Source organism: Drosophila serrata, unplaced genomic scaffold (genome assembly GCF_035046125.1).
Source record: "Drosophila serrata isolate PLE 108 unplaced genomic scaffold, ASM3504612v1 contig_249, whole genome shotgun sequence".
Taxonomy (NCBI): Eukaryota; Metazoa; Arthropoda; class Insecta; order Diptera; family Drosophilidae; genus Drosophila; species Drosophila serrata.
The window spans coordinates 4,270,366-4,295,519 of NW_028257147.1; the positions used below are offsets into that span (position 1 = coordinate 4,270,366).

A 25,154-nucleotide genomic window follows, 5' to 3' on the forward strand; every position below is an offset into this window, starting at 1 on the left:
AGTAAAATTTTATGTCAAATCGAAATTCCTACATGTGGTCGATACATCGATGTAGTTTGGCATCGATGTTTAACGTATCGATATATCGGCACCGCTCCACGCCATTCCTTTTTCCGCTCATTCTTTCGAATCACGCCGAATAACGAACAACGCAGTGGACGCAACGCCGATCGGAAAATCGTACAGTGCAACCTATATACATACACCTATGTACTAGACGCGCGCGTGTGAGTTTTAGTGTGCTGGCAAAAATAAAAAACAGCTGCGAAACACAGAAAAAAGCGAATGAAAAAAGGGCAAACTTCTCGACGAAGACGCGCTAAATATTATTTCGGCGCCTCGTCTGCCTCTCGCGCTCTCCCAGTGTCCGTTTGTGTGAGTGTGTTGGTGCTTGTCTGTGGTGTGCGTGTGTGAGCAAAGCAAACGGGCAAACAATTTGCCGCTAAATACAAAAAGCAGCTGAAGGCAGCGGCAAAAACCAGCTGACACATCAGCGATCCGCCGACTCGAGCGCGAGTGTGTGTGAGTGCTTGTGCGAAAACCTACAAAAGAAAATAATAAAAAAAAAAGGCCACAGGCGCTATAAATAAAGATCGCAGAGCGCAATTCGCAAAATAGCGCTAATGTTTATGTAGTCCACCGGCGGCGGCAACAGCAGCAACAACAACAGAGTGCACGTGGTTCTTGAAACACCAAATTTTTGGCCACGATAATAACCAAATACACAAACACGATACAATATGTCCGGCGGATCGGTTGCCATCAAAACGGAGGAAGTTATTCTAGAACACGCCGAATACAACAGCGCCGAGGAATTGGATGAAGAGTTGCAGTGAGTTTTTATTCCAACTTTTTTGCCACGCCTATCAAGTTACCAAATAAATATGGGAATATATACAAATAGAAATGTTTACAAGATAAGGGAGAAGCAGCAGCAGTAGCAGCGGCAGAAAAAACAACAACATCAACAGCTTGGCTTGCATTTTTATCACGCAAATTATTGATTATTTTTTACTACTACGGCTGGCTCTCTCTCTACTTGCTTTGCGCGCTCGCTCCCTCTCGCTCTCTCTCCCGCCGTTTTGCCGACAAAACAAATACGGCACAAAAACACAACCACCACCATCGAACAGAGACACGCACACACACACAGATATCGCATTCCATTTCCATGCCGTTTCTTGTTGCTGGAATAAATGTGACGCTACTTTTTTTCACTTCTGTCTTTCGTGTATAGTGTCTCGCTCTTTCACTCTCTCTCACGCCCCGTGTCGCTTCCTTTTGCTCTCTTTCTGCCGCCGCTAGTTGCTGTTTTCATGCTCTCTGCCTTCATACCGTCCATATTGTAAAACTGCTGTTTTCTCAATTTGTCAGACGGCAAGCACAGTGCCGGTAACAATATTGAGCATTGTGAGGGAGCACCAGCTGCTAAAGAAAACATATAACGAACAGTTGTTTGTATGAAATAATAAATAAATAAATGTTTATTTTTATATATTTTTTCTGTATAAATTTCTGTGAAGAATTGCGTTATTTATTAATTATTCACTTTATGCTTTTGTTTTCGCCAATTTCCTTTTGTCTCGATTATTTGGTCTAATTGTTACAGCTGCGATCGGTGCTCTTTCTCTCCCTCTTTCTCCGCCTCTCTCCCTCTCAGCTGCCAATTTGCGCTAGCTCACATGTTCGAAATGAACGGTGAAACGAACAAGGAAAAAAAAAAACAGCTGCGCACTGCCCTCCTCCTCCTCCTCTTAGCCATCCCCCAGCTCTTTGCTTATCGCTAGGTTGCCTAATCAAGATTTTTCGTGTTCATAGTTGAAATGAAATCAGCTGTACCGGTATATTCGTATCATCAGATGGTTTTGCTTCTATTTACACGCTTCTCTTCTCTTTTTCTTTATTGTTTTTTCAATATATTTCTACCTGAGACTCGCACACAAAAACAAGTGTGAGAAATGTGGGAAAACAAGGGAAATGTACAGGATATCAGTGAAATGTACAGTTTTAGAGGTATAAAAAAACGAACTGCTGTACGATTTGATTTCTTTTTTAAAATATTTTAATTCTTTTTGCAGTCATAAAATATGTTTTGGGATTGATTCAGGTGCAAATTTCTTAATGCAAAATATACACTTTCTTTTTTTCTATCTTTGATCAATTTGCGAATATATTTATACCCTTGTTTTTCGCAGCGAAAGTTTATAGTCGCTTGGTGCTTGGTGCCGGTGCTTATCAGAATCATATGGTTGCCTTTTTCGCACACGTCACAAGCAGCGGCGGCGCCTTTTCTTATCGCCACAAGCATATGTTTTTTATTCGCACAATACACTTACACACAGGCACACACACTCTTACGCCAGTGGGAAATGCACCCACACACTGGCACACTCAATCCCTAATCGCGCATTTCAGCTGTTGGCTTTTTTCAAGGCTTTTTTTTTATTATTTATTTAATTTTCTTTTATGCCGGGAATTTCGTATTAAATGCAATTTCCATGGCTAATTATTAGTGCAAACTTGTGACTTACAATGCGTAACAAAGTATAATTGCTTACATAAAAAAGTATGAAATATTGTTTGCTTTGACTCACACTTAAAGTTTATAGGAAAGTGGATTCGTTGTCGGGATTCATTTTCGTTTTACAGTTTCATTCAATTTCTAAAAATTTCTACATGTTTACAGAATTGCTTGTAAATAAAATATTTCACAATATGTTTAAATTATTACAAATTAAAAAATAATAGTAAGTGAATAAAAATCAGTTTTAGATACCTCACTTTAATTTATAAATAAAAGTATAGGGAAATACTCAACAACTTGCAGTAAATAAAACAACTAACATAAGATTTAATATACAAAATACTTTTAAATCGATGTTTTGATTAATTAATATTTAAAACAAATTATATAATAATACAAAGGTATGAAAATTTAAAACACATTTTAATTATTTACAAAAAAAAAAAATTAAAATATTACATTTAAATAATATTGAGTTATAAATTATACAACTTCGTTTAAAAAAATATATAAAATTATTAGTAAGTTTCATAAAATTTTTTTAATGTAATTTGAACATATTTTTGTGAATTTTAAATAATATTTAATTGCTAATAATACAAAGAATATACATAAATAATAAATTCAGAAAAAATTAAAACACATGGGGCCGGAAATAACTGTTAAAAAGCATCACGATCTCTGTAGGAGGTGGCTTTGTTATTTTGGCCACCAGTGTGGGCGGTATAACACAACTGCGTTTTAGCAGCTGCTGTTCGCCGTTTGGATAGTGTTGTTGTTGCTTCTACTGGTGCTAAAATAAAAGAGCGTGCCTTGGCTAAAAGTCTCCAATCCCCAGCGACTCCAATGTATATAAGCGAAAGCAGCGAGCAAGAGGCAGAGAGAGAGAGAGAAGAGAGCGCTATTGAGTTGCACTCAAAAAAGCTTGATAGAGCAAGAGAGAGAGAGAAGGCAGCTGAGAGTAACGCGCTCTCTGGATTCGCAAAAGTACAGATGCCGCCACACACATTTGAATGCTTTCTGTTTTTACTACCACACACGTTTCATTGAAAAAACATATACACAAAAGCTAAACCTAAAAAGCCGCTGCAAATTTGCGAATCTGAAAATAAGAAAAAAACCTGAGTGACTGAAAGAAAGAAACCGAAGCGAACTGAAAACTAATACCAACACATGGCTAAAAATCTGCTGCGCAAATTTTTGGGCGATGGCTCCGTGTGTGTTTCACATGCCAAAACGTTTCATTTTGTTTTCATGTCGTTTCGTTTCCACATTTTTTTTTTTTGTTTTTGCATGCGGCATTTTATATTGGCAACCTGCGAGCGACCGAGATGGAGGAACGGTGTGCAAAGGAGATAGAGAGCGCTCTTGTTTATGAAAAACACATGATTTTTGTGTACAACACTTTTTCTTGGAGCAGAGGCTAAGGAGAAGAGCAAGAGGATGAGGGAAAATGATATCACAACTACTACTACTGCGCTACTACACGATATAGTATCCAATTCCGTACTCCCTCTTTATTTCCCTCCGTGCTCACTGCATTATTCAGGAACCTCTCCAATTTTAATCTCCAAAAGTTTTAAAGTAAAGCAGTTTTTGTTTATATTTTCTTGAAAATACACAACTTGATTTTACAGTTTCCTTTACGATCGGACTTTTTTTTTCTAACATTAAATCGTCACTTTTTTTTCTGATATTTTAGTTTTCTTAATAATTATTTTTAATTTATATATATTTTTTTTTGGTATATAAAAATATACCAACTATTATTTTACTCTTTTAGATCGTTAATTTGCTTTTTATTACCTTTTCCCGTATACAATTTCTCTTTAATCTTTTTCCCTTTGCTTTGTTTATACTTTTTATTGCAAAATGTGGCGCCAACTGGTAGACACAACTGTAAAATGAGAAATGTAAGGTGCGGTGTAGGGAATAGTGGGGAATTCTAATTTGATCATTAGTTTATGGGTTGCACAGTTACGCAAGTGGGGAGGTTTATTGCGTTGCATTTCATTTTTCTCTTGCTTTTCACTGTACACTTTCTGCTCAGTAAGTTTATAGCTACCGTTTCACACAAGCAAATGAGAATTGCATAGGGATTTCCCCAAGTTTTTATTGCATACTCAGGGGATTCCCAACATTTAGCATCGATATAAAGTCAAACATGGGATATGAATATTTTTATTAACCCCAAAGACTCTTGGTCATTTAATTAAAGTTAAATATTGCCTTTCCAGATCTGCTTAAGCTTTTTTCTCAAACACTATTGATAACCCTTATCCCAAATTCTAGCTTGTCTAGAATTTTCCCAACGGGCGCGTTGTACTTTCTGACAAGAATTATAATTATTAGATTTGGGAGCAGCTACCTTAGCATTTTGTTTACTTTATTCTAAGGTTATATAATAGCGTGTTTATCTTTTATGAATCGAATGTGCCGACGACTGCTGCAACTCTTTTACGAATTTCCAGTGAAATGATGACGTAAGCGGTGACCCAATAACAGTATGTACAATTTATGTGCAAAGTGCAACAGCAGTTGTGTCGGGTCGGGGTGTGATGGTGAGTGGGTGGGTGGCACTTCCATGAGGTGGGCCACTCACTACTCTCGATGGTGCTCGTGACTTCGGCTTTTGTATCTCTCTCTCTCCCTCTCTCTCTCTCCTGTCCCCCAGGTTTATCACTCGTATCTTCTCTATGTATTCGTTCGGGCGAAAAAGTGGCCAATGAACTACATTGAACTCTGGGGCCACGAGCAGCGCTGCAGCAGCAGCAGCAGCAGCGGCAGCAGCAGCAGCAGCGTCAGCTGTCGTTGATTGCTCCGTCATATGTTGTTATTATTATTATTTATTCTTATTATTATTAGTATTATTAATTATTGTTTCCTTCATACAAACATATTAATATCAAACACCTCGGAAAATGTGTAATTGCAAAGGCAAGCTCCTAATACAAACGCATTTCTAGCAGCTTCTATAAATAAATTAGATATTCCGTAAACAGCTGTTGCAACGCCTCTAATGGGGAACAAAGGAAAAGCTAAAATAGATTCATTGAAGCGCCCAGAAAATCTAGATAATACGAAAATAGTTTTCCAAGGAATACATCAATCAGAACTCAATCAATGAAGAATACTAAGAAATTGTAAAGATAATAATAAAAGTGAATATGTGGTCAACTTTAAAAGTTGTTTCCTTCTAAATTTTAAACAAAATAATTCTAGATTGGAATTTTTATATAAATATAGATAAAAAGAGTATAAAAATTAATGCAATCCACAATAAGCTAACTTAATAAACACTTAAGACACCTATTCTATATTGTTTTGTACGATTTTGCCTCACTTTTGAGCTGCCTTGCATAGCTGGAATAATTATGTTGGGCCTCATAAAGTACCAAAATTTATGTACAAACACATACATATGTATATACCGCCCCGCCCAAGGAAAGCACCGAAACAGATGTTGCTACCACATGCAGCATGCAACATTCTCCGCGCGGTTTTCATTCAGCGTTTTTCGGCTTTTTATATTGTGCAAACAAAAACAAACAAGATGCCAAAAAGCTGGTGGCACAAGTGCCGAGATCCCGAGATCCGAGCCACATTCCATTGCAGCTTCACTCTGCTGTGCGCTGCCTCTTGCCACAACATCCGCCTACCGCCGCCGCTGTTGACCAACTTTGGCTGCAGCAGCAGCCGTGTGGCATTCGGCGTCGTTTCCCGTCTCTATCGCGCGCACTTGCCACAAAAATGCTGCCGGAGAAGAACGACCTTTGGATGATGTTGCTAAAAATAAACCCAACCAGCGAGACGGCGTCTCTAATACAGTCTAACTTCAATAACTCGAACTTTTATTGATAGAAAGTGTCAGTTGTTCTTAGAGTTCATTGGGATTCTTTAAATTGTGTTAGAGTTATTATTCGATTTAGAACCAAACATTTGAAGATGTTTTAATAGATGTTATTCAAAATATTGATCTGATTGTTTCTACCTTTGCAGGGTATTATAATTACAGTTATTCTTGATCTGCATCAACAGCTGAATCGATCTAGTCATGTCTGATCTTAAATCTAATATTTAATTGTATATTAATACTTTAAAAAATAATTTCTTCTTTTGTTTTATGATCTTATAAATATTCCTACCATAACGAACTCTAGATAAGAGATTCACAAAAACCATATGGTTTATGTTCACTCTTAACGAGGTCAGACTGTGATTTTTCTAGCATCGTCTTTGGAGGAGCATAGCAGCAGCAGCTTGGTTCTTGCAGCGGAATGCAGTGTTGCAACTTTTAACTCTCTAGCGATGTTATTGTTATTGTTGTTGTTCTGTTGCTGGCGGAGCATACCATTGTGAAAATTGTTTTCATTAGCCTGCAGGCAATGGCAGCAAAGACTGTGAAAAACGTGTTTCATCGGGGGTAAAACCGGTTTGGAATTCTTGTGAGACCTCGCGTCTTCGAGACGCTGGATGGATGATCGTACATAACCTAACATATCAGGCTGCAGCATAAAAACATACATATGTTTGTACAAACATACATAAATACATAGTTTGAAAACCCCGGACAAAAGAAGAAGAGGAAAAAGTGCTGCAAAATAATACGAACCAAAAACCCAAAGCAAACCTAAGCGAACCAAAACGAACGAACAAAAACCGACAAAACAGAAAGCAGAAAAACGAAAACGGAAAAAAAAAAAAAAAAAGAAAACAACAACAATCACGACAACTACCGGCGATGGTGGCAACAATAACAAAAAGAGGAATGCCCATACTATTGACAGCTGTGTGCTAGCAGCTAGCTCTCTTTCTCCAGCTCTCCAATCCGTCGTCTCTCTCGCTCGTTCCTCTCTTACATGTTGCTGATGCCATGTGTGTGTAGTGCAGTAGTTGATGCCCTATAACGGTTAGAGTACGTCTACACTTCCATTAAGGTTGTCTTTCTTTTGGGAATAGATAAATTTGTATTAATAAATTATATGTTGAATTAAGAACTATTAGTTGACAAAATACTAAATGAAATTAAATTGAAATAATAGAGTAATTTATTTATTTAACATATATATTATTTTTGTATATAACTATTCACACAAAATGATTCATTTATGCAAATCTTTCTTTAAAAAAAAAAAAAAAAATCAAATCAATTCATATTGTATTGAGATAGGTTAGGGTATTAAAGTATTCTCCTGAATCAATTTGCGCTTGAGTCAGATGCTGCTGCTGCTAACGTGACAACAACAGAGTTGGGCCTATGTGTGTGTGTGTTGGCTCTCTGTTGTTGTTATGCTGTTGTTGCTGTTGCTCTGCTGCTGTGTAGCGTCGGCGGGTTAAACTAAAATTGAATTGAATGGAATTGTAAATTTATGAATGAATGAATTTTTCAGCGCTTTTGTGAGCAGAGCGTGCATGTTGTCTCTGTGTGAGTTTGTGTGTTCGTCGTGGATTATTGTATAAATGTAAAAGTTAATTGGTTTTATGTATGGGCGAAGCGATAAGCCAAATGCTATAAATAATGCAGTAGATATTACCAAAGAGAATGATAAGAAAGATAGAAAAAAGGGATTTTTTGTGTAATTAAGAACTTGATTAATATTTTTAAAGCTTTAAAATACCTTTTAGAACTATTACTATGACTCTTGTTGATCGATAAACAGTGATCTGTTGTGAATCATAAGTTTCTACAAAGAGTATATAATATGACTAATTCTTTTATCATCTTTTTAATATTTATCTTGCAGATTACAACTAGAAGATTCAGGGGGCGAGAACACCTATCATATCGAGTATACTAACGAGTCGGCCCATCAGATCTCCGGTTCGCAGCGGCGTCAATCTAGCATGAGCGGAACCAACACCTCAAAGGGTGGAGGAGGTGGCGGCGGAGGAGGCGGCGGCGGCGGAGGAGCGATAAGCGATGGTGATTGCTCTGGAAAACCAATGCAGGACAGCGAAAAGCGTATGCGACGGGAAATTGCCAACAGCAACGAAAGGAGACGGATGCAGAGCATCAATGCTGGCTTCCAGAGCCTGCGATCCCTGCTACCCAGACACGAGGGCGAAAAGTTGAGCAAGGTAAGATATATACAACTATTAGTAATCTATTAAGCTTGTCAGGCGTATCAGATCTTTAACTTAATTATTTTATTTGGTTGATTAGCCCCTAAATCATATATAGTTTTTATACTCTGTCAGGGTATTATAAATTTAATCAGAAGCTTGTAACGCAGTGAAGGATTCATTTCCGACACTATATATCTATCTATCTATCTAACATATATATTCGTGATGTTAGAATTATCTATAATCTTTGAACTCCGTTTTTTTTAAAGGAAATCTTCCTCAAATCTTAATGCATTAATTAATAATAATATCAATAATTTTCCCAAATTGCTGATTTGTAGACAGTCCAATTTAAAAATCTGTAATATGGGGACGTGTGAAAATTATTACCCCTGGTCAGTTCAGTTTCCGATTGGTCAGCCAGTTTTTCTGGGTTGTCTTTAGCCCATCATCTTGAACATATCAACACCATTTTTGGTCAGAGATTCGAGTCTGTCGGTATCTCAGCTGTCTCCTTTTGATTTCTTACCCTTTTTTTTATTTTTAAACCATGGCACGCAACTCCAATTACATTTAACCAGAGGCCGAAGCCGAAATGGAGACTGAGAGCTTGGGGTTTTTCGGTTTTGGGCCTCAATTACAGGGCCGTCCACAAACACATGTTGACAAATTGCCGACGACGACGATGTCGGGGACTCCTGGTGAAAAAACAAAAAGAGGCAAAGGCAAAGGCAAACCAAGCACACACGCAACTTGGCTAAAAGCTTCCAGCTGAGAAGAAAAAAAAGTGAATGACGGTTTGTTGGGGGTGGATAAAATGTGGGGACGACCAAGGTGCTGAAGCTTTGAAGGTCCCTTTTTGACATTTAGTCGTCAGGGCAACCGTGTCGGCGGCGTCGTCATCGTCATCGTCGTCTCAATTGTTTGTTGTTGGAGGCGTTTCGCTTTTTCCTTTTTACGCCGCACATATTTTGTTCAGCTTTATGTTTGCATACACATGCTCTCATATTTATGGGATTTTCACCTTGAGACGACATCGATTTGTTGTGACGCGTGTGTACTAAACGGCCCAAGAAGAAGCTGAAGCTTCAGCTAGCCTGGCCGATAGAACAACGAACGGCCTTGCTAGCAGGGTTTTGGCCGGGCCTAAAGCACTTAGTGGGCTGGACTCTGACACGTTTTCAAGTGCTCAAAGGTCCTAGGGAGATATTTCTTACGAACATGTCTGCCTCTCATTTTAACGCAATTAAGTTAGCAGACGGTTGTAAATCAACGAAATTGTCAGATTACAAAGAAGAAAGATGCGAGTTATTTCTTTTCTTATTTATGGTGGTTTATGTCTGGTGTCGTTAAGAAATGGTTAAAATACAGCTAAGACATAACAAATTATTAAGAAAGTAATATAATAAATAATTATTGAATTATGGTTGAGAAAGGATTAAAATTAAAGCTAAATAAATTCACAGACACTACATATAAATAAGGGATTAAATGAACTTCTTAAATTTATTTCGAATCATTTTATTCTCTGTAGGTTTAAAAGAATTATTGAATTATTTATGATCACAAATTTATATACATACAATTATTATTCGAAATTGAATTACAAAGAGAAAAAGGAAATTTGTAACAAACTCTGATGTTCAACATTGAACCTTTTGTTTCACAAATCCCTGTCCAACACTGCCATTTCCTATTTAGTAGTTTCCCTTCGTTTCGTGAATATCTTCTCAGCTCTTAGCCAAGGCTCGCTCTTATTTATTGCAAATTGAAAAGTGTCAACTGATACTTGGCAATGCTCGTAAATCAGTCTCTGGCCCCCCAAAAAAGAAAGGCGATAACAGGCAAACAAAAGAGAAACAATGTAATAAGACGCAGCAGCAGCAACAGTAAAAACAAGGCAAGGAGGGAAAAATGCAAACAGGAAGAAAGGCAGGCGCGTAAATATTAAAAATACTACGACAGGCGAAAAGGAAAAGGGGTAGAGTAACAGCAACAGCCAACAGCAAAAGCCAGGGGACGACAACAGCGCCTGATGAATGACATAATGGGCGTAGACAGAGATGCATAGCGGATATGAGAGGGAGAGAGAGAATGATGGAAAGAGTGTGGAAAGAGGGGCGGACTAGTGCAAGTAGTTTATGGATTTTTGTTCTATGCACTTCGTCAACGGCGACGATTACAAACGATGCCCTGCCGCCTTCTCTCACGCCAGTGTCACACATAGTAAACATTGTAGTAAATACGTGCGAAAGGGATGGGTAAACGCAATGCGAAAGAGAAGGGTATAGGTGCAGTGGGAGGAAAAGGGCGTGGGAAAAAGAGACAACTGCAATTGCTTGACCAAGTTTACGCTAGCTATGCTATGTACATACAATCTGGTTGAAATATTTGACTTTATTGAGAAACACTGTAATTTCTAACCTTTTTGATTAACTGTATAACAGAATGAAAGTAGATCGCACGAATACACAACATAATTCCTTCACGTACATACATATGTATGCAGATTAAGTACAACCAACATTCCTCAGCACACTTACACACACGACAAAAGTGCGAGAAAACAAATTGCAATACTGGCTGACAGAAAGCTGCAACGACTGAAACCATTCACAGGTTAGGCACACGCACATAACGGTATATGGCAGAGACACTCGAGCAGCACACATACAGCCACGCCCTAAGGTGGGCGGAATGGGATGGGGGGATGGGGGAAAATATAGCGAATGCAAGCCTGTGATTTATACTCTCGGCTCTCCTCTCTCTCTCTCTATTTTCGCACTCTGCACTCTTCCTCTCTCTCTCGCCGCCCACTGTTTGGCGGCAGGTCAATGAACTTGCGCGCTAGGTGGCGCTAAAGTGCAAATGTGCAATTGCGTACAGTTGCCCCCATTGTTGTTATTGTGACTACTCGAAAAGTACACTGTAAAATAAATGTAATCCTTAGGAAGAATTATGCGAAAACTTACAGAATTCTAATTTTTAAAACAAGCTGACAAAAGCCAAGTTTAGCTATTTAGTGGTTAAAGAGTCAATATTAACTTCTTATTTCACCTTAAAATTATGGTAAACATAGTAATTAAATGCTAATAAAGGATATCTGGCTGCTTTGAATATAGTTTTCATCACTTACTGCAGCTTACTTCAAATTATTTCTCTCTGTGTTGAGATTTAGGCGCGCCCCAGCTGAACTAACCTACATTAAAGTGGGTGGGGAGGTGTTCACTGTACACTGTGCACTCCACACAGTACACACCTTGCCCAGACAGAGAGAGAGCGAGCGAGCGAGCGAGCGAGTAAAGGCGCGGGACTGACGCAAAGCTGGAAAATTTTCTATATACAATACAATATCGATTCCTTTCCAGTGGCTGCCAAGGAAAAGCGCGCGCCAAAGCTACTACCTACCCCCAAAAGAAGATGGCATAAAAGAGGATAATGGGATGGGGCGTGGGATGATGGGATGGATAGGACAATGGCGCCAACATTTAGTTCGCCTGCTGTGCTGATGGGAGCCCACACCACTCGCACAGCTGTGGAAAATTGTGGGTGGTAACTGTGCTGAGAGCTTCTTGTGGGTGGTTTCCGGGAGTGTTTCATTGCCATTTCATTTCCAGCGTTTTTTGGCGTCTGTCTGGCGCCTGGTAGGCAGCTGTTTCACAGCCGATGACGATTCCGAATGGAACGACGGGGTGGCGGCCGGTCCTTCCTCCCTCCCAGAAAAATCCTATACAGAAAATGGGCATTCAGCTTGGCAGCTGCGCAATACGGTTGTTGGCCCGGCAAAATCCATTTTTTTTCCTTCTGTTTTTCCATCAAGTCCGGACACTGCTGGACAGGGGCGTGGCACTGGGCGGGCGGAGGTCGCTGGGTGGCGTTGCAGTGCACTAGGCCATTGGCATCTGGCAACCTTTTTGCAGATGGAGCAGAGCAAAAAGCGGGATTGCAGCTGAAGAAGAGACTGCGTTGCAATGCGACGACTTCTGGGGCATGCCAACACCCAGTCAGTACATGGCCAACATAAATAGGGTTATATAACCCGTACATATGTATGTATGTATGTACATGCATCTACATAGAGCACATAGTGTGTAGCCTGTACTTTCAATTGCATTTCGTAGTAAAAAATGCTTGCACTACTAGCAGCCAGCCACCCCGCCCGCTTAAATGCCTAAAAAATAAGAGGAGCAGGTGTATATCGTAGTATGTAGAGCAGCAGCCACAAAATGCAATTAATGGAGCCATGCTGTTTGTAATTTGAATTATTTGTATGCTTCAGTAGGTAAATTTAATTAAAAACCGCACTTTTATCTAATTACTTAATGTATTTCGTGGTGTTTCAGCCTCGTTGAATGAAAAGGAATTTAGATCCGGGTTACGTTATATTCACTTAATGGCCCCCAAGGGCAACAATTTTATTTGCTGCACTCTAAATATACATTTGTACTACATTTTAATCAATTTCCACCAGATAACTGTAATTTATGAAAGATATGCCTTAAAATATGAACATCAAAGGTGAGCAATTGCATATTATGGGTCAGGGCAATAACTTATCGATAGACAATACTTGGGGACTTTCGCAGAAGAATGCATTAGCAAAGAGAAAGCAGAGACAAGCGATGGCCTAGCCAAAAGCAACAAGAAGAAAGAAAAAAAAAGCATAAGTGCAATGGATCAATTACTTTGTGGGCAGACAGAGCGAGATGGTGATAGTCTGTGCCGGTGTTTGTGTGAATTTGCAAAAATGTCGGTCGGTCGTTGGTCGCCTTCCATCCCGCTCGCTCTCAGTCTTGATCGCTGTCTGGCGCTCGAGAGCGCTTCAGTTGTTGTAGTTGTTGATTATATGGAATGCCGTCTCGCCGGATTTAATGACATTGTTGCATCGTAACGGTGTTTTTTCTTCTTTTTTTTTCATCAATGATCTCCGCTACGTGCCATTTCTTCTTCTTAGTCCTCTTTAAGCCTCTATTTCTGTCAGTGTATGCGTGTGTGTTTCTGTTAGTTCCGTTTTGTTTTGATTTATTGCAAGTCAGTTACAGTCAAACTTCGCTATGGTTACCTTTCGGAGTACGAATAAGTTTTACAGTTCTCATATTATCTAAAGAGTTTTGTTATAAAATAATATTATATTTGCAATGAAATTAGCTGTATTATTTCTATACCATCATTTATGAACGAAATGTTTTATAAAACATGTTTATTTTGTAAAATTAGAATATTACTAGCTTAAACACTTATTGAATTTGGAGATTTGTGGTTATTTTCGTTATAATCGGGTTTCCATAGTCAAATGAGTCAGCCAACAGCTGTGAAATCTGGCCAAAAATTCGATAAATGTCTATTGAAATTGCGAAATAATAAATTTACCCAAAAAAGTACAACAAAATACAACAACAGAAAACAAAAACAAAAGCCAGCCGGCATTTTTGCTGCGCAATTGCACACACACACTTTTACACACAAAAAAAAAATGCTCTTTTGTACGTGTAAGCGAGACTCAGCTGGTCAAGCCAACAGCAACAACAACAACAACAACACAACAACAACAACAACAACAACAACAACAACAACAACAACAACAACAACAACAGCAACAACAACAACAACGACAACGACAATGATGAAGAAAACAAGGTTAGAGCGTCGGTGACCGGCAGAAAAGCTCGGCTTCCAACAGCTCTCAGCTTTCCCAATTGCGCCGCAAGCTCGTCATAAAGGTGACAAGAAAATAAATATAAAAGCCGAATTATAGATAAATAGAAGGAATATTACATTTACAACATAGTTTGAAGGTCTTTCTTTATAACATTTGTTGTTATAAAATAACTAACTTAAATCTTTATAGTTTCATTAACAATAATATGTTGTAGATATTCTTAAAAATCTATTTGAATCCATATATAAATCCTTTAAACAATTTGTAGTACAACTCGAGGTACAATTTTATAAAATTTTAAATCAGTTGACCTTTCTGTCTGTCCAAATATGCAATAATTACAGTTTTAAAACCTTTTCAGCGAATTTTACAACACTAATGATTTTTATAGCACCCCCTGAAAAAAAACTTTCTTTAAAATCTGTCTAATTCCTTTTTGAAAAGTATTCATTTTGAAGCCACACCCAATAGCAACTTTGTCATCATTCAGCAATGCAAATTTAATTAAATGAAATACTTTTTACTAGCTGTGCGCGTTTGCTATTTGCTATTTGGGTTAATTAAAACAGCTGTCTTGGGTAAACAACAACACGAAGGCGGCGGCGCACGTTGATAAAAATAAATACAATGCCGCCACCGTCGTTGCGTTTACTTTAATTTGATGGACATGAAATTCGATCAGCTGATCTCACATGCGCTCTATGTGAGGGTCAGCCGCCTATGAGTGTGTGTATTTTTATTTTATTTTTTTTAACAACAACCTACAACCATGCTTCGTGCTATCTCGCTCGCCCTTTCTCTTTCGCTCACCGTCTTTCATTCAAATTCAAATGGCTTTCAACACACTTTCAACCATTTTCGCGTGCCTGTGTGTTGTTTTTGTTTTTTATGTTAATTAAATGCTTTCATTGACCATGAGCTTTGTTTAGCCGGCAGCAGCGTCAAAGAGGAAAGATCCCAAAAACTATGAACTTCATAGCACATGGCATGTCGTGGCCTAACCCCATTGGCACTCTTTGGGTTAAAGGTTTTATTGACCTTTGGCGTGGACTTTTATACGTTTTTTGTTTTTTTGTTTAATGGAGTGTTGGGAGTTGAAGCCACAAAAGTGCAAGTGACACAGCTGTGTTTTGTAATCAAAAACTTGTTGGAGAAATTAACATGGGTTCTTTTTTGAAACTTTAAACAAAATTGTTATAGTTTATAGGATTAAAAAGCTATGTAACATAGAATACATACATTGAGAATTAGCAGGATCCTATTAACCCCATTTATCTATCTTTGATCAGCTATTTGAATGATTGTAAAGGATTAAAATAGCTAATTGAAGGATGATACAAATTGTAGTTATCGAAAAAAGGTGTAATCATATTTATTTTTACCATATCCCGTTAGATTTACAATTACCACACTTCTTGGGCTTTCTTTAATTGCCGTTATTCTTTGATGACTTTTGCCTTGGCTTAACTTTTGGTGGTAAATAAGTACGTATGTATAGGTAATTACATAGATATGACTGCCAATTAAATATATGTATAATGTGTGTGTGTACATAGCTCTGAGCTCATCTACCGCACGTGTTTGAATTTAATTAGGTTATCGTAAAAAGCAAATAATAATGCTTTTATTTTGTATTTCTTTTGTACATATTTGAATTGAGTCAGCGGCCCAGTCGCTTGCGGCAAAATTAGCAAAAAATGCCAGATAAATTTGCGAAAATAAAAAATAAAAAAAGATGTAGTGTGTGTGTGGCTGAGCTTATAGATTGAACACACAGCTGTTTTGTTTTCTTCTCGCCAAGAGTGACCTCGCCCCAGTCTCTCCTCATAATTTCTCCCTCGTTTTTTTGCTGTTCTTTTCTTGATGACGGCATTTCCTCGTGTTCTTATAGTTTTCTCGAAAAGAGAAGGAGGCAGGGGGTGTGTGTACATATGACTGTAAGTTAAAAATAGCAACGGTTTTTCGTTGCATTTTGGGTTTTTTAGCTTTTGGCTTTTAGCTTTTTGACGCGCCGATGTTGTCACCCAAAAAATTCTCTCCTGGGAGCCACGCACACACACACAGACTCTCCTCTCCTACGCGCTTGTGTGCGGCAACACATGTTTGGCGCCCAGCAGAAGCAGCTGAGTGGGAGTGGGAGAGAGGGAGGCCTAGAGAGCGAGTGCGAGTGAACCAGAGAACAGCAGCGCCCAGCTCCCACATGTTTGTGCGTGCTTTTGTTGGTGTGCGTGTGAGTAAGCCGGTAGAAATCGCAGCTGTTTTTGATTATTTTTTCTATTTATTATTATTTTTTTGTTTTTTGCATTTGCGTAGGCGATTTCTTGATGTTACTTATATGGCCTGTGCAACTCGTCTCGGGTTCCGTTATCCGTTATGGCCAAATATTCGAATGTCTCGATGCTAATTTTAGCATGTTGGCCATATTAACAGCCGACAAAAACGCTCATCGCTACGCAATGCTAATGAAAACGAAATAAATGCGAAAACCATGTTCAATGTTTAGCCATAAAAGCAAGCAGATATTAATTTTTTAACAGACACGAATGCAGGAAAATGGGTTATAATTTAAGTTGTATTTTTTAGTAACATGTTTTTAGACAGCATTTTAAAAGATTTCAACACCCATTCAGTATAAAAAAAGTATTCAAATCCCCTAAAGTATGCTATGAAATTGTTAACCCACAAAATTGGATTTTAATCTCTAGCCTAGCTAATAATCCTTTATGGATTATCAAGGGAAAACAAAAGAGAATTAAATTGACTAATATTATAATGTTTTATACAACCATTTAATATTTTTTTATGTTTTCTGTTGCTCCGCAAACAACCTCTTTTGGCCAACAATGTTAGGGAATGGCCCGAAATTTGCATAAAAATTAACATCAGCTGACTCGTTTGGTTTTGTACCCTCTTTCCTTCTTTTTTTTCGTGGTGCTTTGCACACACACCTGTCACACTGCCGTCATCTGCAGGTGAAGAGCCCAGAGATAAGCCCAGAACGTTGCGTTAATTGTTTTCTTTTTTTTTTTTTTTTTGTTTTACTCCACTGACGAGCGAGGAAGAGCACAGGTAAAAGGAAAAAAAATATAACCGGCAGATGGTAGATAAGCGGAAAGTAAACAATTCGCATATCGGTTTAAAACAAAAAGAAGAACCGAAGGAGATTCGATCTCTTTTTATAAGAAAGCCAGCCAAGTTCTTAAATATTTCTGTATTTTCCCATATTTATATATATTTTCTAATTAAATGCCAAGACAAATAGATAAATTCTTCAGTTTTATATAAATATCGATAAAAATGGCAGTTATATTCACCACAGGTGAATAGTTCGATTCATTGATGAATTTTAATTACCGAAATCGGGTTTAAATCATGTTGGATAAATCGAAGACGATAATTTTAAGTACCTTTCTTTATAGAGAAGGTGGTTTGTGTGTTCATAAAAGATAACAATTTGGTAAAAAGGGGAAATTCTGCTTCCGCTAAACCACTATCCAGTTAGTTTTTCAAGGGAATATCTCTTGTTTTATTGCTTATAAATATATATATTGCTATATAGGCCAGAGAGATAAACCTCTTAGGTTCCGTTTCGTCATTTTGTTTGTTTTTGGGGCGGGCCAACCACCAAAAGTTGTAAAAATAAATTGATTTTCCCTGGCTGTTTTTCATTTTCTACCACATTTCGCCAAGTGGGAAAGCGCGCCACGCTTAGAGGCATGCGTGCACGCACGTAGACCAAAAAAAAGTGAAACAAAAACAAAAATGAAACCAAAACCGAAAAGAAAACAAAAAAAAATGATAGAAAAACGGAAAATAAAACAACAAAGAAAATCCAATGAAAGAGGGGAGGAAACTGTTTGTGTGTGTGTGTGTGTGTTGGGGTGGTGGGTGGGCTGCATTTTTGTTGGTATATTAAAAATCAAATTGAAGATACTTAATCTGCTTCGAATATAAATTTTACCTCTATAAAGATACAGTTACACTTGCAGCTAAAGATACAGATAAAGACTCAGCACAAGCACAAATCCATCAATCGCATTTTTTGTTGTCGTTGTTGAGCGCCTGCCAGCTCAGCTGATGACGAATTCTCTCGCACCGGCAGCGGCGGCGTATTTGCTATTTTTATGCATTTCATTTTATTCAATCAACAAAATTGTAGTGTAACCTACAACAACAACAGCAATAGTGCAGGAACAACAACAACAACAGCAGCAGCAGAAACAGAAAAACAGACGCGCCATTTATAGAAGTCAGCTGCTGTTGCCAGAAAGGGAGAGCACTAGCCGCGCCGCCACTTCCAACTGGAAAGCTTGAGAGAGCACGTGTTTACCAGATAGGTACAAAGAGAGACAGAGAGAGAGAGCGCGCGAAAAAGCTTGGGCCCACATGTTTTTTCGCTACGTCTGGTTTCCGTTTCACAGAAACGAACGGCAACGAAACGAAATGCTGATGTCTGTCTCGCTCTGGCGCGCGCAATCATTACCCCTACCTTAACATGTTGAGAGAGCCACTCGCTCGCTCTCTCTAGCAACATTTGTGACGACGGCAGCAGCGGCGACGCCGGCGAATATTGAAAAACTTTTCGTATTGGAACTGTTGCTGGCTTCTGAAACGGTGGTGGTGGTGTTGGAAAAAAGTACAGTCACCGCAAAAACGGCCAACGGTTGCCTCTGCCGCTGTCGCTGTCTCTGCTGCTGTTGACGCTGTCTGCCGTCTGTTGGTTGCTGCTGCTGCTGTTGTTGTTTTTTTTCTTTTGCCTTTGTTGTTGGTTGGTTGGGTTTGGGTTGCGTCTGAATTGGATTCTTGTTGGACTCGCGCGCGAGTTTGATCGTCTTTTTATTTTCCCCCTTGCTTTGTTTATGCTTTTGGTTTTGGCTTTGCCTTTTGTTTACACATATGTATGTATACACATATCGTGTGGCCGTGCATAGACTTTATTTGTTTTTCTTTTTCCTCTCGTTTCACTTGCCGGCATTTTCCAAGCCACAAAAACAACACTGGACTGGGCAGCAGCGTCGCGTCTACGAAGGCAACGACATTTTCTTATTAGCCAAGGCCTGGAACTTACCGGCTAGTCAGAGCAAGAGAGCAAGCGAGAGGGGCATAGCTCTTACTACCATATGATATTGGAATGGGAATGTATATAGGGACATATGATTATTCCAACTAGACTGCATAGCAAGTGCATTCAGGAATCTAATCAGCTTAATAATATTCAGATTTCTTTTAAAAGGTTTTTAAAAGAATTCAACAAATACAAAACCAAGTATAGAAATTGAATGAGAAATTACATTCACTGTTTAAATTGCTGAATATTATTAAAATCCTTGCTTCTCAGCTAAATTAACCTTTGTTTTTGCCAAATTTTAAGGAATATTTTATTAGACAAAGCGGCAACTCCCTTGTGAGCTGCTTCTTATCATTCCAATTCCATTCCAGTGTCAGAGAACGACTTCCAATAGGCAATTCCTCAGCTGGCGGTGTCAATGAACGACCTTTGTGTGAGCAATCAACACTAATGTATTTGCTGAGCGGTTAGAAAACTTAAATATGCTATGTTAGATTTGATCGAATGTAAAAAATGCTCACACGTTTCCACGGCATTGCAACGGCCGCCGTCTGTTATGGAAATAGATACAGAGGTGCAACAACAACAACGACAACAACAATAATAATAATAATAGAACTGAGAAAACTGTACACAACAACATCTCCCCCTCTCTCTTTCTGTAGCTCTTTCTAGCTCAATTACAACAACAGTGATTGTGGGGGCCTACAGCTGGTGTGTGGTGTGTGGGAGAAAGGCAGAGGTGGAGAGTATCCACTGAGAGAGCGAGAGAGTGGGAGACTGAGAGAGCGTACAGCAGCTGTGCGGTGCCGGCGTCTGTCTGGTTCTCTTATGTTGTTGTTCTTGTTGCTCTTGCAGCAGTGACCTCCGACAACAAAACTGAAATCGAAACAAGTTTTTTGCAACAAAAACAATAACAAGAGCCGCAGAAGATTTATTGCTTTTTAATCAAATCCTCCCAAGAATGCCAGGCATTCCAATGGAGTTAAAGAGTGTGCAAAGGTATTCCAAGGAAAAGTATTTAAATAAATAGGTGTCCAGAAATGATTGGCAATACTTTCTTTTGCTTTTCTTCACCACAGTGAGATTTTTCTATGCAAATATGACTGTTTTTATATTACGATTTGTTTTATTTACGGAACTGTGCCTTATTTTGGAATTAAAATATATCTTGAAATCATTTCAAATTAATGTATCTACAAGAATATGGTAATTCATTAGATTCTTATAAAGATTCCTCCCGAAATTATACCTTGGGTTCATTTCTAGATGCTAAAAATTTCTTTATTTCCTTTGGATGCAGCTCCATTTTTCCCACTTGGCTCTCTCTTAAAAATATGTGGCTCAACCACAACATGTCGCCCACGCACCACGCATATGTATTTGCATTTTTGCCTGCCCCACCGGGCTGCTTTCTAAGCCAGATTTTTTTTAAATACCGTTATTGCATCCTCTGTTAATTTCGCCACCTTTCTCTGTTCATTTCTTCCCACCACGCCTGCCAGTGTTGAACAAGGCTTTTGCTTTAAGAGCGCGCGCATTTTGAAGGACACGAGTTCCTTCACCTTTCCGCAAGAAGCAAACAACATCAAAAACAGCAAGGGAATCATCGCTTACTACAGTATTTACTATAAACAGTCCCTGTAGCCGCAGTCCAAGGCAATAACAACTACAACAAAAAAATGCAAACAAAAACAGCAAAGGCAAAGGCAAAAAAAAAAGGCAAAATGCTAAAGCAACAAGCCATGCCATTTATGTATATGTATGTGCATATATGTTGTTGCAATTAAGTCGGCTCTCGGCAATTATGCTTCGTCCTCATTCTCCTCCTCCTCCTCTTCCTTTATCTCCTTCTTTTTTGCTACCCCTTTTCGTGAAGATTCCCCTATGTGTGTTTCTTCTGAATGACTTTTATTGTGGGGAGAAAGAGAAGGAATCGGAGAGAATCTCATTATAAAAGGGCTAACCTAATGATAATTAGACCAAGACAAAGATGAAGGGGAAAATGCAGATATTATCATAGGGATTATAATGAAGACATTACTATATTACATTACTAAGACTATATTAAAACCACAGGACCAAAGAAATATAATATAACTTCTGTCCAAAAACCCCATTCAAGTGCTCTAGTACTAGGATTGAATAAAGATACTTATTATCCAAGATAGCCCATGATTTATATAATATTTTACTATAATTATTTAAAAGAAATCCCATCTAATCCAAACTTAATTTCCCTATTTTTAGGCTGCCATCCTGCAACAGACCTTCCAGTACATCGTGGATCTGGAGAATCAGAAGACGCAGCTGCTGACGCAAAACAGCGAACTGAAGCGACAGGTGGGCGAGCATGAGGCCGGCGGCGGCGGTGGTGGTTCCGGCGAGGGCGGTAACGGTGCCAACTCTGGCGGCAACTACAACGATTCCAGTGCCAACAACGGAGGCAACAACAACTCAACGACGGCGGTGGCCATCAAGAAGCGCAAGCTCACCGATAACGTGATCAACATTCAGGCAATTAGCGACAGTTCCGATGAAGGCCTAGGATCCATGTCACCCGAACCGATGACTCTTCTGACTGCGGGCGGAGCAGCCGCCACCAAGCTGAGCAGCGCAAGCATCCTTGCCGCCAAGGAGCTGCTCGATAATAAGAAGCAGCTGGAGAAGGAGCGCAGTTTGAGGCGATTATTGGAGGATGAGCTGCAGATGATTAAGCGACAGCTATATAGTGTGGCTACTGCGCCACCCGGAACTGCAGTGGCAGCCGCATCAGGCGGCAGCAGCGCCTACATTCCACGCGAGGTCATCGAGCACACCGATAACTTTGTGCGTACCGAAGATCTGGAGGAGTTGGGCGGCACCGTCTCATATGTGGAGATTGATGAGATGACGGGCCAGCAGCAGGTTGTTGTGTGCTCCAGCATTGAGGAACTGGAAGCGGATGCCGCCGCCGAGATCATAACCGAAGATCAGGTTCACGAGGAGGTCATCCTATCGTCGAATAGCTCCACAGAGTCTGAGAACGAGGTCAACGTGAATACCATTGCCAAAGCCTATGCCGAGGGCTGTACGTCAAGTGCGGCCATGCTGCAGCCCATCCTGCAGGCGGCCATTAAGGCCACGCCCAAGGTGGAGGTGGAGCGCATCCACGAGAAGATTGTCAAAGTCAAGGCGGAGAAGCACGAGCAGCAATCGATTCAGGCCGCCACCCACTATCAGCATCCGCATCGCCAGAATCTGGAGACCATAGTCCAGGCCATTCGCCACTTGGAGGGTGATCATCTCTTTGCGGACGAGCAGCAGCAGCGTGGCCAGCAGCATCATCATCACCAGGTCCATCAGCTAACCGGCGTGCATCATCACACTCAGCATCACAGACTGGCGCAAGATGCTCCGCTGGCTCTGACCACCACGGGCAAGCAGCATGCGGCCCTGGCCGAGCTGAGACCGTTCCTCCAGCTCAAGAGCGGCGGCAACAAGCAGGTGATCATCACGGCCAAGTCGGCAAAGGATGCCGGCGGTTTGGTCTCCTCCTCCAGCAGTAGTACAGTCACGCCCACGGCCATTTTCAAGGTGCAGACGACAGGCGGCGGTGGTCCCAACTCCAGCCACGCGCAGGCGGTGATCAGCGGCAGTAATACCCAGCAGGTGACCATCACCACGACTGCCCTGAAGCAGTGCCGGCCGGGCGTTATAGTGGCCAAGCAGTTGCCGTCGTCCTGATTCAATGGCCCCAAGATGGGAACGGGATTGGGATCGGCAACTGGTGTCGCAGCGGCAGGAGCAGGAGCGGAAGTACTGGCTGCTAAGGCAGCCGGCAGATGTGGTGGTGCAGGAGCTGTTTCTAATTCACGAGCTAGTATTAAAGGCGCTCGCCAGACAGCAGCAGCAACATCAACAACAACCACAACCACTCAACAATTTACTAAGCAGAATCCTCCATTTGCAGCCTCGCGACAACAACGTAAGAGTAGTGGCAGTAGCAGCAAGGAGACTGCTATTAAACAACCAAGGTCGAGGCAAAAGTATGTAAATTAGTAAAAACTTAAACGAAAAATTATGAGAAAAATAAGAAACAAAATCAAAAAAGAAAACAAAAGAGATACCAAGCGCAGACCTAAACAATTTTTTGTATTTTTGGGATAATAAATAACTATATATATATGATTTAAATTAAAACTCAACCAAAACCAATTTCCAAGCTTAGAACGCCAACAATACAACAACAATTCAACAATCCAACAACCAACAACAATCCAAACAACCAACAATTCAACATCAAACACATAGCCACTGTAATTAAATGCAAAGAAAAAATACACGTCGTAACATTTGTTCATTTATTGGTTAAGATAAATACTAGAATTAAAATACAGAAAACTTAAAAAAGAAAAAAACAGAGCAATTGATTTACGATAACAAACACAAAATAGAACAGAAAAACGAACAGCATAACGAAATAACAACAAACATTGAACGAAAAAAACAAAACAAAACAACAAAACAGAGAGTACAAAGAAGGAAGAAGAAAAGAAAATAGACATAAAATTTATGAATTTTTCTGTTTATCATTTTTTGAACTCTATAAACACCATCGCATTAATTTTTATATTTTTTTTAAATTATTACTTGTATTTTTAATTTTAATACATTATACCATATATATATAAATATCTATATATATATATGTACTTTGAATGCAACTTATTGAGTTTTTGTTGATATATTTGTGTAAAAAATTTTTAAGTCTAATTATGTAAGCGAGCGAATGAGAGAAAAAACCCTAAAAAAAACGTAAAAAATTGATTCGAAATAGAACCACAAGCAAAAAAAAAAAATTAAAACAATCTAAAGGAAAAAAACAGAGAACTAAAAAAAAAACATAAAAAACAAGTGGAAATCGTTTATTATATAAACTATTATAAAATACATATATATATATATAAATATAAATTATATACAAATTATTCATACCTACCATAAACATAAACATATATAAATAATACACATGCAGAGTACATAAACACATAAGTAACGGAACATTACATAATATTACTACTAAACTACAATAAAATAAAAACAAAAGGATACTTTGCATACATATTTAATATGCTTTAGTGACATAAGTATGTACGATGTATACCCGATCCTCCACCCCAAAATCCCCAATTCTTCTCCCCGATTTAAGAATGCGTATGCCTGAGGGAGAGAGGCGCTTCGTGAGTTGTGTGTGCCTGCGCGCCTGCGCATCTGCAGGAGTCGACACCTCTCTTCGCCAAGCCGCGCCGATGCTGTGCGTTTCGTAGCTGCCGGCTGCGACACCAAGTGTACCAGCAAGTAAGCTCGGCCGCCAGTCCTATTCGAAATTCGAATTCTCGAGCTCGATTTTTTTCGAAATCGTTTCGCACAGCATTGCCGCGGCTTGGCGTCCCGCATTATTTCCCCCACAAGGAGAGAGACATGAGAATGATGAAGAGAGATCGGCAAATTGCATGCAGAGCAGCACGGCAGTACGCACACACACGCACGATCCAGCACGCTCACGTGTCCTGCATTCGAATTATGATTAAGGAAACAAAACAACAACAACAACAACATTATGCAGGCCGTTTAATAGTTAAACAAGAAAATTATGTACGAAATCGAAACATGAAATACTACATGAAACATATATAAGCCAGATCCATACATACAACCCACATATTACTACATACATTCATGCTCTATATGAAAACAAAAACTACAAAGAAAAACAAGAAAAAAAAACAAAAAAATTACAAAACATTATGTCAAATAAATGGTTTTTCCTTTTTCCCTCAACAAGAAAATGACTA

The 25,154-nt window shown here is 39.3% G+C and overlaps 1 protein-coding gene across 1 annotated transcript; it reads left to right on the plus strand.

The window, feature by feature from the left end:
• Positions 1 to 76: 76 nt before the first annotated feature.
• On the plus strand, positions 77 to 25,148 carry crp (transcription factor cropped). The gene is made up of 3 exons (XM_020948852.2): positions 77 to 832; positions 8,269 to 8,602; positions 21,568 to 25,148. The coding sequence occupies exons 1-3, from the start codon at positions 741 to 743 to the stop codon at positions 23,041 to 23,043; spliced, it is 1,902 nt and encodes a 633-aa protein (XP_020804511.2). The 5' UTR covers positions 77 to 740; the 3' UTR covers positions 23,044 to 25,148.
• The last annotated feature ends 6 nt before the right edge of the window (positions 25,149 to 25,154 follow it).